The sequence below is a fragment of the Populus alba genome, chromosome 12 (assembly GCF_005239225.2).
Source record: "Populus alba chromosome 12, ASM523922v2, whole genome shotgun sequence".
Classification (NCBI taxonomy): domain Eukaryota; kingdom Viridiplantae; phylum Streptophyta; class Magnoliopsida; order Malpighiales; family Salicaceae; genus Populus; species Populus alba.
The window spans coordinates 4,017,675-4,034,646 of NC_133295.1; the positions used below are offsets into that span (position 1 = coordinate 4,017,675).

The window sequence follows — 16,972 nt, forward strand, 5'->3', positions numbered from 1 at the left end:
TTCCATACAAATGATAAGTTTTAAATTACTTTGAGAATAATTATTAATTAATACTGTAGTTAGTTATAAGATCTGACGCAATGAACCATCAATTCAAAAAATTCCAAGTTTTTTAAAACAAAGTTGTTCCTAGTTGGTTCAATAATTCAACCCACACAACTCAAGATCTTATTTTTAAGCTCGTTCAACTCTTGAATGAGGTTTATTATCAATGCTAACCTTTATTATCACATGTTTTAGCAAAATAAAAATGGCATGCCTAATTACAAATTCATAAATGAGATGCATTTAAGTTGAAGCTGGCTAATGGCTATGTTCATGAACCAAAAGCTATGAGTTCTAGTTGACCACAGTATGCATGAGCAGGGATCCATGAAATTGATAAAAGAAAGGGAGACAGATAAGCGTTTAAAACCTAACAATTGTACCTTTTGTCTTCCATGAAACTAACAATCTGAACTTCTTAACAGAAATGTATGTGTGATTTCTTGTTTCCAATTATTTAACAATCTCCAGCAATACTCAATTAACCTTGAGGTAAGCTCACTTACTCAGATTTTAATTTATTTTTTAATAATTATGAGTTTTTTTAGAATTATTAGAAGTTTATATAATTATTAATTTAATAACACATAAATTATTATTAAAAATAAATCCCCAATTAATATTTCAAATTGTGACCTCAGCTAAGAAGTGGTGATCGTTGTCATAATTAATGTCTTGTCATATAAATATTGAATTGATTCTTTCTTTCTTGTGATGATTTGATGGCTTTGCCCACAAGCTGTGATTCCATGTTCATGTTAATGATGATGGAATACTATAGCTAATTCCTTGAAGTGTCCTGACACATTTCTCACATTATAATTGTTAGATGATAGATTTAGAGATTCTGGTATGCCTGGCTTCACAGATTACTTCGGATTTTATTAAACAGATTCTCATTTTGTTAGCATAAGTGTGCTTAGTATCACAGTAGTTGTAGTTGTTATGGTTACTGTTTAAAAAAAATATTTTATAAAAAATATTTTTAGTTAAGGTTTATTTGGAAAAATATATATTTGGTTAAAACTGTGGTTGAAATTGAAGTTAAACAAAAAGTAGTTTAATGTGTTTGGTTAAAAATGCTTTTAAAATTGAGCTTATAAAATAATTTAAAAATATATATATATATATATATATATATATTAATATTTATGATTTTTAATTTAAATATCATAGATTTAACTATTGCTATTACATCATAAAATAAATAATATTTTATATAAAATATTTTTTATTGTTCCATTAAACTATCTACAATTCCATCATGTATGAAATACCTCTGATAAGGACTGCAGTTTTCACAAATTTCTTAAGAGCACAACAACATCAGGTAAAATATAATCAGAAATAAAATTGGGATTGCGATCAAATTTTATAAATGATACGTCATCAAGCGATCTTCTTCTAATTTATGTAATGTCATTGAATAATGTTTAACACTAACTTTTTGAATAAAACACAATATATGTGAAATTTTTTTGGATTTTTATTTTATTTTACTGGGTCACACCCGATTCAATGCATTTAAATTTGGAACGGACCCTGGTCAATACATTTAGGTTTGGATTGAACCCAGTCCGACCCATATAGGTTGGGCTAAACCCAACCAGTCCAAACTAGTGACCCGGCTAGGCAAAGCAACATGCATGTAATGTTGATAAAAGGAAAACGGGAGGAAGATGAAAGTTGAGCACTTTTCTATTCCTTTGTTTTGCTCCTTCTCCTCTCTCACAGTGTCCGCTTGGTGCTGGAGTTGGACTCTTTCCCTGCTTTCCCCGACCCCTCATTCTCCTTCTCTTTCTCTCTCTCCTTCTCCTTTTCCTTCTTCTGCACTTCCATGTCTCCACTTTCACGTGAATAGTGGAGACATGAAAGTGTAGAAGAAGAAACAAAAAGTTTTAAAATGCCCTTGTTTTTGTTTTTCAAATACATAAACAACTATATATTAAATGAACCTTGATCAACATAGATATACAAGTCAAATATATACTCGCCTTCATTCAATTACTTAGTTTTTTTTTTTAAGTATTTTTTATTTAATTACATGATAATAAAAATAAGCTCTCATAGAAAAAAAGTTATGAAGTATTTTTTTTCAAAAGAAAAACAAACATGATGGGCTGTAAAAAAAAATTTAATAAAAACAGTTTTTTTAAGAAAAACAACTATAATTTTATTCAAAAATAAACTGAAATTTTAATGGTGTTTTAAAAAATAATAACTCAAATATATTTTGAATTAAATTAAGAAAATAATAGAGTAATATATATAATATATATTCTATTAGTTAATTTCTTATTAAGTAAACTTAAAATGAAAAAAGAAAATGCAAAAAAAGGGAATGTGGGTCTAAGAGTGTTTGGGAAGCGCAATTTACACCATATTCCCTCAAAATTCTTTTTGTTTTTTATATAAAATGAATTTTTTATATATTTTTGGATTGTTTTGATATGTTGATGTCAAAATTATTTTAAAAAAAAATAAAAAGACTTTATTTTAATGTATTTTTAAGCGAAAAGCATTTTAAACCGTAACTGCTACTATAATCCCAAACATATTCTAAGAGGCTTAACATGTCTGGCCCATAAAAAATGAGGTATAAACACTTGTGTCTGGCTACTTAAAATAAAAAAGAAAAATGAGCAAAACAAGGGTCATGTGTGCGGGTTAGAAGGCCCTGCATGATTGGCTCACCAAAAATCAAGTCTAGCTTGTGGGCCTAGTAGCAGAGGCCCAAACACCTAAACTTGATTTTAAATAAGTGGGTAATATGTCATTTTTTTATTTTTTTATTTTTTTTAAGCAATGAAAAGAAGCTAAAGACACCATCTTTTTCCTAGAATATAAAAGAAAGCAACACAAACCAAGTCACCAAACAAAACAATATGAAAACAGAATTAAAGGATAAAAAAAATATGTTTTTTAAAAAAGGTCCCATTTCACTTCATTTTCAATTTAGACCTACTCTTTTTTAATTCTTCACAAACGAACGGAATTCGTTTTTGCAAAACTAAGAACCAAATTAATGTTTAACTTTTTTTTAAGACCTGAGAAACCCTAAATAAAAGAGTGCCAAACAAATCATTAAATCCCATCATCAATGCAAGGTAATATAAAATAATATAAAATATATAAAAAAAACAATAACTAGAATAAAGATATAAGAATAAAAAAAATAACTTAAAACACTGTGAGAATTAACAGTGTTCTCACTCAGAGGCCAATATAAAACACTTAATTTTTTTTTTGTTTTTTTTTTTAACACTTGAGGTCTTGGCCTAGTAGTGGAAAGGGTTTGTTCCCTTCCTCTGCATCGGGGTTCAAATCTCACTGTACACGCTTGTCATCCCCGCGGTGCCTTACATGCTCACTGGGTTTGCAGGATGTTCAGTGGACCGTGGGATTAGTCGTGGTGCGCGCAAGCTGGCCCGGACACCCACGTAAATTAAAAAAAAAAAAACACTTATTTTTTTTAATATTATTTCTTACACTACTCTAATCCATCAAAGCAGCTTTGTACAGGTCAAAGTCAAAGTCAAAGTCAAAGAGGACTCTTTGACACCGCATATTGTAATGTGCTTGTCTGATTAATAATTAATCAAATATGTGCCTCCATTTATTAGTAGCTAAACTGTTGCATTTTCATGCTTGTCTGATTAATGCTGGGTCGTATATTTATAATTCATATATAATCCCCCAGCCCTTTTTTAGTGCTGGCTACATGTTTTTTTTTTTTACATAATCATTCCACATGCTTGCTATTATTTTATTTTTATTTAAATCCCCATGATGTTCTCTGAACAAATAAGATCCTGTTTGAGATATGGTTTGTGATAAGTAAGTACAAGTCTCATCAGTTGTTTTTTGTAATGTAATGATTGATATTATAATTATTATTATTTTTAAAAATATTTTTTTATTTAAAAGTATATTAAAATAATATTATTTATTTTATTTTTTAAAAGTTATTTTTAACATCAATTAATCAAAAAAATTTAAAAATACAAAAAAAAAATTGCAAACTTTAATTATTATTTTATAATCTATTTTTTATTTTGTTTTATTATTAATTATCCAACCTATATCTTGATTTTAATTATTATCTAAAAAAGGAGTTGCACAAGTTCTCAATATTGTTTATAATCTATTTTATTTTATTTTATTTTATTTTATTTTATTATTAATTATGTAAAGGAGTTGCAAACTTTAAGATAGATAGAAAATGGAAAACACAAGATTTTTATAATCAAGAATTAAAAAAAACAAAAAATTTTATTTTTGTAACTAAGTTATTAAATCGGGCTTGGATTAAAATTTAAGATATAGGTTGGATAGATTAATATAAATAAATACATTATCATTTTATTCACTTAAAAAAAATATATAACAAAACATGTCATTTAAAAAAAATTAAACTAAAATCATTTTTTAACCGCGGCTGAAAATCAAATCTAGAGGCAGTTTGGGAGCGCAGTTCAACCTGCGTTCCCAAAAAATTTTAATTTTTTTTTTTGTTAAAATTAAGTACAGTTTGTATTTTTTGAATCGTTTTGATGTGTTGATATTAAAAATAATTTTTAAAAAAATAAAAAAAATTATTGAAATGCATTTCAGCACGAAAAGTTATTAGAAAAGATATTAGTTGAGCCAGATCTATTACATGCGTTTCAGAGAATTGCTGCATTATTTTAATATGTGAAACAGAGGTCAACAAAGTAATAAATCCTTGGTAGTATTTTGCTGAAACTTGAAAAAAAAATTTGCTTGCCGACTTTGCCTTTAGTACTGGTAGCAACAGAATCAATATGAGGTAACAAGATTGTGATTTAACACTTGTGATATAAGGTTTTTTGGGGAAAAAAATTTAAAAAAAAAATAGCAAAGTAAAAGTAAAATGTTAATGAAGTAAAATATTTTGACATTGTTGCGTTTTTATAACTGATATTTACTAAATATTATTTTTTTATATAATTATGAAATGTATAAGTAACATACATTCATCATATAAGTAGTCAAATTTTCTCATAATTATGAAATGTTAAATTTTAGGTTTCATGTATGGATCTTTTAATTTTTTTGTTAATATTAGGTTGATCTCATACTACAGAAGCGTCAATAGGCCACATCTTATTTTTATAATACTGATGAAAAAAACGAAGTTCACACCACTGCGTCTTAATAATTAAATATTTACCGTACTAGATTTGATATCTTTAAAGAGCGATTAACTCTTGATAATGTCATGGAAGAGGACGAGGCCACTCAAGCAGGTGAAGGAGATAGATATAGTTGTACTACTGATAAGCTTGAATCATCCAGAAAATAACATAGAAGTAGATAGATGGATGATTTATGTTTTTTTTATTTTAGGATTACTTGAATATTAAATAAGATGAATTATTTTTTATTCATTTAAAATGATTTTGTTTTGATTCCTAGAGCTAGTTGTGGTTATGAAATGTAGAATTTGTTAATTCAAGTTATTATGGTTTTTTCAAGTCTTTTTAAATGAGATGAGATTTTGGATATAGTTTATATATAGTGAAAAATTTGTTTAAATTCTGTTAAAATTATAAAAAAAAAAAATTAACTCTCTAAAATCATAAAGTAAATTAAATTTCATCAAAAACTATAATTTTATGAACCAGCTTAAAACACAAAAAAATTTCAAAATTAGACGGTAACAAAAAAGGTTAGACTATTTCTCAAAAATATCAGGCCATTTTGGTTGTTATCCAACTTATTTTTTTGAAATATCAAGTAGTATCTCAAAATAATCTACAAATAAATATTGCGATTGAGAACCACAATAAAATTATAATTAATATTGCAATTTATAAGGGCACCATTTAAGTAAATATCACAATTTTAAAATGTGATATTATTAAAATATTATGCTTACTATACTATTTCATCAACACTTTAGCATTCTGTGTTATTTCAAATTTTTTTTACTGTGTTAATTACACAATTTATCCATGCTTTTTTTTTTTTTACTTTTTTTTTTTTTCCAAATGGTCCATGTGCACAATAAATTGTCAGATTTGACATTAAGCATGCGCATCATATAAAGCCATCTTTTTTTCATCTTTACCTTTTGTTTTATCCTTTCCTTTCCTTTCTCTGCATTGTCTCTCAGCAACAATCAAGGGCATAAAACATAAGTACAAGATGCTCATCATCATCATTCACCCTGGCAGGATCCATATTGAATTTGACAAGATGGTTTTTACATGAACAAAAGGCAACCCTAAAAATGCACTGTATGCAGCGATGAAACTCGTAGCTATTCTAGTCTGTAAATATTATTTATCTAAGATACCATTAGAGACTTTTAGGAATCCGAAGGATGATACTATCACAAACTTCCAAAGGGCGAGCTTTTTTGTATTTAAATTTTTTTTCCTATTAAATAATAAATATAGTATGAATATAGTAGAAACTATCCCTCGTCCCAAAATTAAAAAGCTTTCAAAATATAAATAAAATCACAATAATTATCATTGATTTGTTTACTCTAGTGAAAAGGGGGGGATTAAGAGAGCGAATAAGATTACAAGTCAACCTAGACAAAATCTTTTTTTTAATATATCCAATGTGGTTGATATAATAAATATGATGCATGGTATGATCAAGATAAGAGTCTTTTATGATTTTATTCTTCTTGCCCTTCCGTCTTATTAAGTTATTATCATGAATATGGCTCCTCTCTTTTATGTCTCTCTATTCCTTCTTGTTTTGGGGCCCAATTAATGTCCTGCTAGCTACAGCTTGTAGCTAGGGTTGTGTTATACATGTGAGCCATGGAACAATGACAGGACACTGAAGCAAAGCAGCTCTCTAAAGCCAAAACGACAAGATTCCAACACATCAAGTGAGCCACACCAGCAGGCAGCAGCTGCTGCAGCAGCAGCCAGTTCCTGTTTATGACCCTCCTCACCAGCTTCTCTCGCTAACACCACAATAATCATGCTCGCACCATTATCACAATCTAGGCCTGGAAAGTCTAGCCTACTCTATGATAAACTACAAAGAAATGAGCATAATTCTACAGCATTACTTATTAGAGTTTCCTTTCGTGTGTTCAAGCAATGGCTGCAAATTACGTCTACGGATCTTGTGTAGGAGTTGTTTTTCTCTCTTTCATTTTCTTTTTATGGTACAATATGAGCACTTAATTTTGTATAATATTAATAGCTTTCTCAGCTATATATAATCCTCCTCCTCCTCCTCCTCCTTATTATTATTATTAATGTGAATTGTCGAAGCTCATTAATTAACATCAATGGTACTACGTACTCTCTTCAATAAATCTCGAGTTAATTTGAACGTTTAATAATAAAGGTGATAACAAGGTTTAAACCACATCAACCACTAAAGCTTTGTCTAGTAATTAGGTTAAACTACTAAAACTAATTCTAATTACCTAATAAACGATGCTACGTATTGAGTAGCTTGCACGATTGATGTTATTGTACATGAAGTGCATCATATTTAGTACTGAAGTAGTAAATGTAAATATTTGAAATATGAAACTTTAGTTTATATATATATATATATATATATATATATATATAGTACAATGGCTAAAAAAAAATATATCCAAAATAATACAATTAAAAAATTATTTTCTAAAATAACACAGTTTATGAGATGCATAAGTTATACTTGACTTGAGAGGTGCATGCACAACCTTCCAATAAGCTTCTTCTTTTTTGTATGTCTCATGTGTGTGAAACACATGATAATCGATTTTTTCTTTGTGATTGGACACACATTAGCATGTTTAAAAAAAAAAAAAATTGTTTATCACACATGTGTTACAAGTATTAACAAGTGAGCATACATGTCGTCATCCTTAAATAGCATGTGTAACTCATTAGTAGTTTTAAAAATGACTTTCTGAACTTATCTAGTTGAAATTTTTTTAATGGATATATAACTATCATCATTGGAGATCGAAATGTTTTTGGGATTTTTTTTTTTCTTTTTTCTTTGTGTTTTTATGTTATTTTATCTTTTTTTCTAGCCATTAAATTATTTTCACTTCTTCTTTAATGTACATTGAATCTTTATATGCATTTTAACTTTGATACATTCAAATGCTTCAAAATTATTTTGTATGGATCCCAAAAAAAGAATGAATTGGACGAGTCGTGTGGATGCTATTTTAATCAATAATAAATTGGATATTTTTGTAGAAAACCTCTACGAAAGTCACGAAGACTTTTCTTTTGCTTCTGCATTCCCGACGTCAATTATTGGACTAACCCATACTATTGAGGGGGGCCCTTATTCCTTTAGCTAAGCTTGTTTTATATTTTAATTTATTGGGACAATGAAGCCCTTCATTTTGGTTAAATATTACAGCAAGAGGACAACTAATTTCAGTTTGGATACAGATGAAAAATACTTAAATCTTTTGATATAACACGAGATGACTAAATATTTAAGCACAATCACACTAAATTTCTCTGCAATTTACAGCTTCAAGAGGACCGATAATATAATATTCAAACTAAATATTGTTTTAAATTAGATGTTTTCCTCTTTATTTGTTTGTTTTTGTGTCGTTTTTTTTTTAAATTTTATTTTTTTATTTACTTTAAATTAATATATTTTTAATATTTTTAAATTATTTTAATGTGTTGATGTTAAAAATAAATTTTAAAAATTAAAAAATTATCATTTTATAACATTTTCGGTATGAAAAAATTTTTTTTAAAATACAACCGTAATTACACTTCTAAATATCTCATTAGTACCATGTAAATGAAATATTTAAGAAATTAAGATATGTAAGCTATAAAAAAAAAAAAAAAAAGTTATGATCAAAGCATTATTTTCACATCAAATAAAAAAAATTGCCATTTGCAAGTTTGAGAAAAGATTCTCAAGATGAGCAATAAAGCATACTGTATATAATATATGTAGCATTAAATATTAATGAAAATACAATAATAACCATGTAGGACCATCATATGAATCCAAACCCTCCTTCCTATCTTCCATTATATACACTATACTATAGTACATCAAAACAGTACATCTACACCCTCCAAATTTACAGGCAAATTAAAGAGAAAGAAAGAAAGAAAAATAGAGAGAGACAGAAACACGATGGAAAGTGATAGCACAAATGATCTATACAAAGAATGCCTAAGAAACCATGCAGCCAGTCTTGGGAGCTATGCCACAGATGGATGTGGTGAGTTCACCCTTGATGACACCTCACTTTCCACCCTCCAATGTGCAGCCTGTGGTTGCCACCGCAACTTCCACCGCAAAGTATCATACAGCAACAGAAGGGATCACATTATGCACTCACCATCTTCAGAGACAGTAGTGATGGAAATGAGAGACTATGCAGAAGGGAATAATGAGAGGAATTTCAGGCCTCCAGTGATGGTGGTGGAGTCAGGTGAAAGGAGTGGAAAGAAGAGGCTTAGGACAAAGTTTACAGCTGAACAGAAGGAGAAGATGATGGAGTTTGCTGAGAAGTTGGGGTGGAAGTTGCAAAGGAAAGATGAAGAAGATGAAGTAGAGAGGTTTTGTGAAGGAATTGGGGTTAGCAGACAGGTTTTTAAAGTTTGGATGCATAATCATAAGAATTCTTCTTCTACTACTTCTGCTTCTCCTGGCAATGCATCTTCTCTTACCACCCAGTAAGAGAGAGGGGGAGAGGACAGGGGTTTTTTTCTTGGGTCATTTTCTTTTCCTATCTTTATTCATGTTTGGTTGTAATTTATCCTTGCTTCAATCTCCTCTAGATAAAAGACCTTATCTTATCCCCTCTCCTTTCTTTCTTTCTTTTTTTCATTTTAATCTTATTATAAATATGAAAAAAAAAAATGCCATGAAATTCCAGAAAAAAATCGCTATACTAACAAATTAAACTAGGCTGCAAACAAAATGAGAAAATGGGATCTTGAAAGCAAATTTTGTTTTCTTAATATAGCAAATCCTTTGTTGATTAATAATATGCATGCATGTATGTATTGTATACATATAATCAAGATGGGGTAATTAATTAATTAATTGTCCCAAAATTATGGCAAATTTGATGTGATCTGAATGTCTCTCTCATGATTTTGACGTGATCTGAATTGTTGGTAAGAGTTCTCTCATATAGATTTCACTTTCATTTGAGCAAATTCAAGAGTTTCAGCCCTGAATTCATCAAATGTAGTGGTGGTGGTGGTGGTAGATACTTGCAATTTCGATTTCAAGGACCCAATTTTAAATTCTATAAATAAGTTTGGAGTGGGGATTTAGGAATAGAGGATAATTGTTCATGATAGCTTGATTTTCTGTCACTGTTTATCATTTTCTTTTTCCCCTGACCTCCTCCATTCCGTCCCTTCCCTTCGCTTACCTTCTCTTTTGTCTCCATTTGTTATATCAAAACCCTAAAGTATTAGACTAGCTGGTTTCTCTTCTTAATGTTCAGTACCTCTTTTTCTTTCGTTTTTTTTCCCTTGTTGCCACTCTCTGGCACTCGAATTGAGTTGGATTCTTATTGGGAGTTTCATCCCAAAACAAGTTGGAATTGACATGTTTTACATCTAAATATCCTTGGTGCAGATCTGTCGCACTTATAGTTGTATCAGAATTATTGGACCGAGGGTAGATGCATAACAGAAAAGGACTGTGCATGCTTAGGAACTTGCACACAACAACAGATGAAACAGAGCGGAAGCCTGAGTCAACCAAGCTCACAGTTTGCAACAAAGACAGGGACAAGTACTTGGCAATGCTATATTACACTTTGACAAGCTCGAAAAAGATTAAGGTCTGGACATCAAATGGAGGGATTCAACCGGATCACTACTGTAATCTGAGTCCTAGAGCGACGGGAGGATCATAACTATATACAGTTGAATCATGGTGAAAATTCAATGCCCGCAGACGATATCCTTGTGCAAATACACGGGGAAAGCAGCCAAAGAACGATCCTGTTGGACAATTTGGTTGCAGATTTAAAAAAGCAAAACAAATCATTTTCAAAAGGTAATTAAGGACATTAGAGTTCAGTTATAAACCAGGATTTGTTCGCGCAACTAAAACATATCATTTTCAGAGCAAGGTCTTCTATGCATTCATTGCTAACTTCGATGATCAACTCTGTCTGCTCAACTGACGCCCTGCAAGGATCACGCATTTTCTATTCTAACATCCGGGCGAAAACAACTAGAGAAGTCACAAGAACACAGCACACTACAAACAACGTTATGAATCTATCATGTGACATATACCAACATCCATTCCCACGGAGAATTATTTTCATGACTAAGCATACTAGCATGAAACTAGAATATTGCATTGTCAAAACGCTGAACAGTAGAATATCATAGTCAAACGACTGGAGCAGAAATTGAAGATGGCATGTATCATCCCATTCAAACACAAAATGTTACCACTAATCCTAATCCACCAAATGCCTTCCATCACTTGGCCAACATCATCCTCACAAACTCCTCGTAATTCACCTGACCATCACCATCTACATCTGCTTCCCTGATCATCTCTTCCACTTCTTCATCTGTCAACTTCTCCCCAAGATTTGTCATCACATGTCGTAGCTGCACATGTCAAGCAAACATCAATGTGGAGAAAAAACTATATCCTAGAGCAGCAAATACCAATAGCGGATAGACAATGTTTGTAATAGGTTCAGTGACTATATGAAGTTACAAATCAAGTAGATAGCATCAAAGATACTAAATATGGTGTTTACCTCTGCAGCAGAAATAAAGCCATTCTGATCCTTGTCAAATACCTTGAAAGCTTCTCTAAGTTCCTCCTCAGAGTCAGTATCCTTCACCCAAAGTTAAAATTCAACAAAACGGAGGTTAGCAAAATATACAAGTTAACAGGAAACTGGAAGCTTCTTAACTCTGGAAGTCATTCTCCACAAAATAAAGCCCTCCAAATGAAAACCTCAAAGGTAAGAATCATGCCAGTTGGATTGTTAGAGAACAAACAAAAGCCCACATATATATAAAAGCTTGCTAGCATGGCAAAACAACAACAATCAAAGAAGTAAGACCCAGCAAAACAATGGAAACCGCTGAATCAATTACTTGCCATATTATAGGATACGCAATACCGATAAAGAGCATACTGTAATATCTATAGTTTATGACAATCCACTGCTTCTGAATTAGAGTTCTGTGCACAGAACCATGATTAACAGGCATCCAAATATTAGAACATGATAATTCTAACATGGTATTGGAAACTTTTGGAGACAACCATTCATGAACAAAACTAACTAATTGTGCCCCTAGAATACAAATAATAATTCTGGGAAGCTCACCTTCATTTTCCTTGCCATCAAGTTCAAGAACTCAGGGAAATCAATAGTGCCATTCTGATCAGCATCAACTTCACTGATCATGTCCTGCAACTCAGCTTCAGTGGGGTTCTGTCCAAGAGACCTCATTACTGTTCCCAACTCTTTGGTGGTGATGCAACCTTTTAAAAAAAAAAAAAAATCTATACATCATACAAAAGCTAAATAATAACAGGAGTCTGTCATCCTACATAGCTACCTAATAATCTAAATGGCTCCTCTTACCTAAATCCATTACCAAAATCACCAAAAAACAAAAATAAAAAACTGAGAAAGTTTGAACAACTAGTCATGCAACATTATAAATAAACCATCAACATGGCAATGATAACAACTGATTTCATCAACCTTCAACAAATCAAATGTATGAACAAAACCCACAATAAGTTTCCATAAAGAAACAAAACCCACATCACACTTCTCCTACTACATCACACCATTAGTCAGTAGCAAAACAAGAACGAGAAAAACCTATGTAGATCTTAACTTGACTAAAACGAAACAAAACAGTGTAGAGAAAACAACAATACCATCCCCATCTTTGTCAAAGAGACTGAAAGCCTCCTTGAACTCGGCGATCTGTTCCTCCGTTAGCTGCTCAGACATGGTCCTTCTACAAAGAAAACGAGACTTTTTTGGGTTTTAGTTTTGGCTGCTTGTGTCTGTGGACAGAGAGAGCTACTGCTTACGCTAATTACTCTCTCTCCCGATAATAATATCCGAGATTAGTCGCCAGCTTGCTGTGTACGATCATTGACATCGCCAGTTATCGTCGTTAATTATTCATTAAATATGAATAAGTATAAAAGTAGTCCTTCATTCTATACAAAGAGTGTTGATTTCATTCCTAAACTATCAATTATTCCATTAAATGAGCTTGCGTTCCACTTTGTTATCCTTATTCCAAGAGAGGTTACGAAGAGAATCTTTTTCTCTTAAAAGCACCACTTTGAGTTTTAAAAACATGCGTCAAACTTTATTAAAGATGGAGGTGCTTTTAACATCTAAAATCATATCTCACGGTGACTTAACTAAGAGGTTATTCTGGAATGTGTATCATCTAAAATCTTTTTAGATTATTTTAATGTGTGTGTTATTAAAATTAATTTTTAAAAATTTAAAAATATATATTATTTTAATATATTTATGAGAAAAAAAACATTTTAAAAATTAACCACTATTACATTTTTAAACACTCCTTTAAATTAATACAAAAAAAGCTAACATAAATGAAAAATGATAAAGATGATAATGAACGAAAAATTATTTCCTCAATCACATTTTGTTTAAAAATGATATCATTATTTCTTTCTTTCATAATATAATTATTTTTTTTAGTGTCATTAGAAATAAAATTTTTTTAGCATAAAAAAAAATTAAAATGATGCTCTATCATTCAAACTAAGTTTATTATATATGTAAAAAAAAAATATCATAATGCATTTGAAAATTTGTTTAATTAACATGATTTAATCAAATTATAGGTGAACGAGAAATTAATCTTAAAGAATCCTTGATTTTTCTAAATTTAATTATTGATTTATGGTGGCTGGTCAGGTTGATAATAGTGAAAATTAATTTTTTTAATATTTTAGCTTTCAAATTCACTTAAAAATAGAGTTAATAGAGAGTTTTCTAACTTGAATTTTTTACACTTTTTCCCACATTTTTTTTCATGTTTTCATTCTTTTTAACGCTTTGGTTTTTTCTCATAGATCCAAAGTTTAGGTTCATAATTTGTTGAAAGCTATTTGTGTTTTTTTATTTTAGTTTAGAGATCTTGTTTAAAGGTACATCTAAACTAAGATGGAGTTTTTAAAATCTTGAGAAGCATATTACAAAAATTCTAATTGTTTAAGTAAAGAGCAATGAACCTTTGAGGACAAAGAATTCATCATTAACAACAACAATAATTTCATTTTTTCAAGTGCTTCAACAAGTAAAATTTCATATACTTTTTTTTAATTTAACCATCTTATTTTATTATTAACATGCATGTTATAACTTTGATTATATGTATATTGCAAGTTTGAATATATAATTAGTATGCATGCTTGTATTTTTATTATTTTATTTGTGTTGAAAACATGTTAATCTTGATTTATATATATATAAACATGTATGCGCTTTTCTAAAAAAAAATTCTCATATATTTGATTTACAAATGCAACAAGAAAAGCACAAGTGTTAAGATTGGGATAAAACATTAATTTTTTTAAAATAAAATCCATCACAGAAAAAGCAAAAATATTATGTAACAAATATAATAAGAAAGAAAAATAAAATATAAATGAATTGGATAATTCAACTTGCGAAAATATGTATCAATAAACTTTATTTTATATGGTAAAATAAACTTTAAGATTTACTTTTAATATCAGCAAAATCTTGCTGCTCGGAATAAAATTAATCTCTTACTAGGGAACTTGATTAATAGGAAAAAGGATGGTAAAATTACAAATTATGTAATTTGGAGATTCATTTGAATATTCAAATCATAGTGGAGGAGCTGATTTGAGTTTAGCCCAATTAAGAAAGCGATGCATAACCCATCCTAATCCTGACCCACATGATTCGGATTGCTGGCTCTGGGCTAAGAACTTGATTTTGTTTGATCCAACGGTGGAAGACTTGTTGACTTTAAAGTGGTTGGTATTCCCGTCTATGGTCATTGGTCAAGACCAAATTATTTTATTTGCTATAAAAATTACTTAAAGTATTAGCTTTCTTGCCTTTTCTCTATTTATTAATCGAAGTATTTGCAGCTGTAAGGCAATAACGAGTTCATTTAACTTTAAATATATATATATATATATATCGTAAGAAAAGATTAGAGTAGTTCTTTTATCTTTGTAATGTGACAAAGTTATCTTTCTATCTCGCTAATTATGAATTCTGCAAACACTTACAAAGTTTTTAGTCTAGGTCGGTGATTTCACGGTTCAAAATTTGAATTTCAGGTTTTAATTAGATTATTAGATTATTTTTTTTTAATTAAAATAACATTATTTTAGAAAAAAAAAAAAAATATCAACGGGTTGCAACTAAATCTTGCTGGATTAATTAGGTCACACTAATTTTTTTTCCTTTATTTTTTCTTTAACCTAGTCTGGTTTTAGCCCTGGGTCAACCCGTCAATCCAAACCAGGTTTTAAAATTATACTTTAAGATCTTATAAATATTTTTTTAAGTTTACCATACCTTCTTGCTATATTCATATCCTCTTTGTTGAATTTTAAATATTTATTATCTTATTATTATTTATTATTTAGCATTATATATATATATAATTTATATTTTTTAATCTAGTATAATATACACACTCTAATATTCACATAACACACCCATACCCATATAATATTTATACATATGATAATAGTATATAAAAAAACTCAAAATGCTATAAAATTGGAGGCTGAAAAATTCCACATGATTTTATTTGAAAGTAAATAATAAACTGCTCCTTGTAGTTTAATAAAAATAATTAATATTTGTAGTCTTAAAACTGTATCTTTATTCCTATTTTTTATATCAATTTTGTATTTATATTTTTTATTTCTTGAAAAACACAACAAGTAAAATAAAAAAATAGCAAAACTCTTAACGACATGGGCAAAACATTGTTTATGCTCTCGTAAGGATAATTGATTCAAATTTGTTGCCCAAGAAAAAGATTGAAAAAAGAAGGACCACGCGGAAAAGTCATTGAAAATGGATTATGTGTTCAAAATTCTCGCTATAAGTTCAATTTAGTTCTTAGACTTTCCAAACTAAATCCATCCCGTCCCTTAATTTTTTGTGCAGTTCCATTTTAATATAATAGTTCAATTTTTTTTTTTGTTGATTTGAGAGATGATAAAAATATTTTTTCAGCTTGAAACTACCTAGAAAACCATATACAAGCTTGAGTATATTTCTAGTTTCAAGTTGATTTCAAGTTTTTGTACGATTTTTTTAGTTTGTTTAAAGCCATTGATGAATTTATCAAGGTATTTAGGATTTTTTTAAGCCATTGATAGATTTAATGGTAGAGATAGAAAATCAACATTGACAACAATTCTAGCTATCAAAATAATTGATCTTAAAGTCAATGGTTTTTGTTTGACGGGAAAGTTCTTTTTAAGTGTTTTTTTACCCTGAAACTACCTAGAAAATCAGATAAAAGCTTGAGAATATTTCTAGTTTTAGGTTGATTTCATGTTTTTGTGCGAGTTTTTAAGTTGTTTAAAGCCATTTATGGATTTATCAAGGTGTTTAGTATTTTTTTGAAGTTATTGATGGATTTAATGGTAGAAATAGAAAATCAACATTGACATCGATTCTAGCTATCAAAATAATTGATCTTGAAATCAACGGTTTTTGTTTGGCGAGAGAGTTCTTTTTAAGTGTTTTTTCACCTTGAAACTACTTAGAAAATCATATACAAGCTTGAGAATATTTCTAGTTCCAGGTTGATTTCATGTTTTTGTGCGAAATTTTAGGTTGTTTAAATCCGTTGATTGTTTTATCAAGATGTTTAGGATTTTTTTAAAGCCATTGATGAATTTAATGGTAGAGATAGAAAATCAACAT

General features: G+C 29.5%; 2 protein-coding genes across 2 annotated transcripts; one reads left to right on the forward strand and one right to left on the reverse strand.

Annotated features, from left to right (window-relative positions):
• Window positions 1-8,953: 8,953 nt before the first annotated feature.
• Window positions 8,954-9,851, forward strand: LOC118044325 (zinc-finger homeodomain protein 2). Its single transcript, XM_035052582.2, has one exon. It carries the CDS (start codon window positions 9,166-9,168, stop codon window positions 9,712-9,714), a length of 549 nt encoding a protein of 182 aa, XP_034908473.1. The 5' UTR covers window positions 8,954-9,165; the 3' UTR covers window positions 9,715-9,851.
• Window positions 9,852-11,263: 1,412 nt separating this feature from the next.
• On the reverse strand, window positions 11,264-13,159 carry LOC118044324 (calmodulin). The gene is made up of 4 exons (XM_035052581.2): window positions 12,931-13,159; window positions 12,365-12,522; window positions 11,783-11,863; window positions 11,264-11,627 (listed from the first exon to the last, which is right to left on the reverse strand). Exons 1-4 carry the CDS (start codon window positions 13,004-13,006, stop codon window positions 11,493-11,495), a joined length of 450 nt encoding a protein of 149 aa, XP_034908472.1. The 5' UTR covers window positions 13,007-13,159; the 3' UTR covers window positions 11,264-11,492.
• Window positions 13,160-16,972: the final 3,813 nt, after the last annotated feature.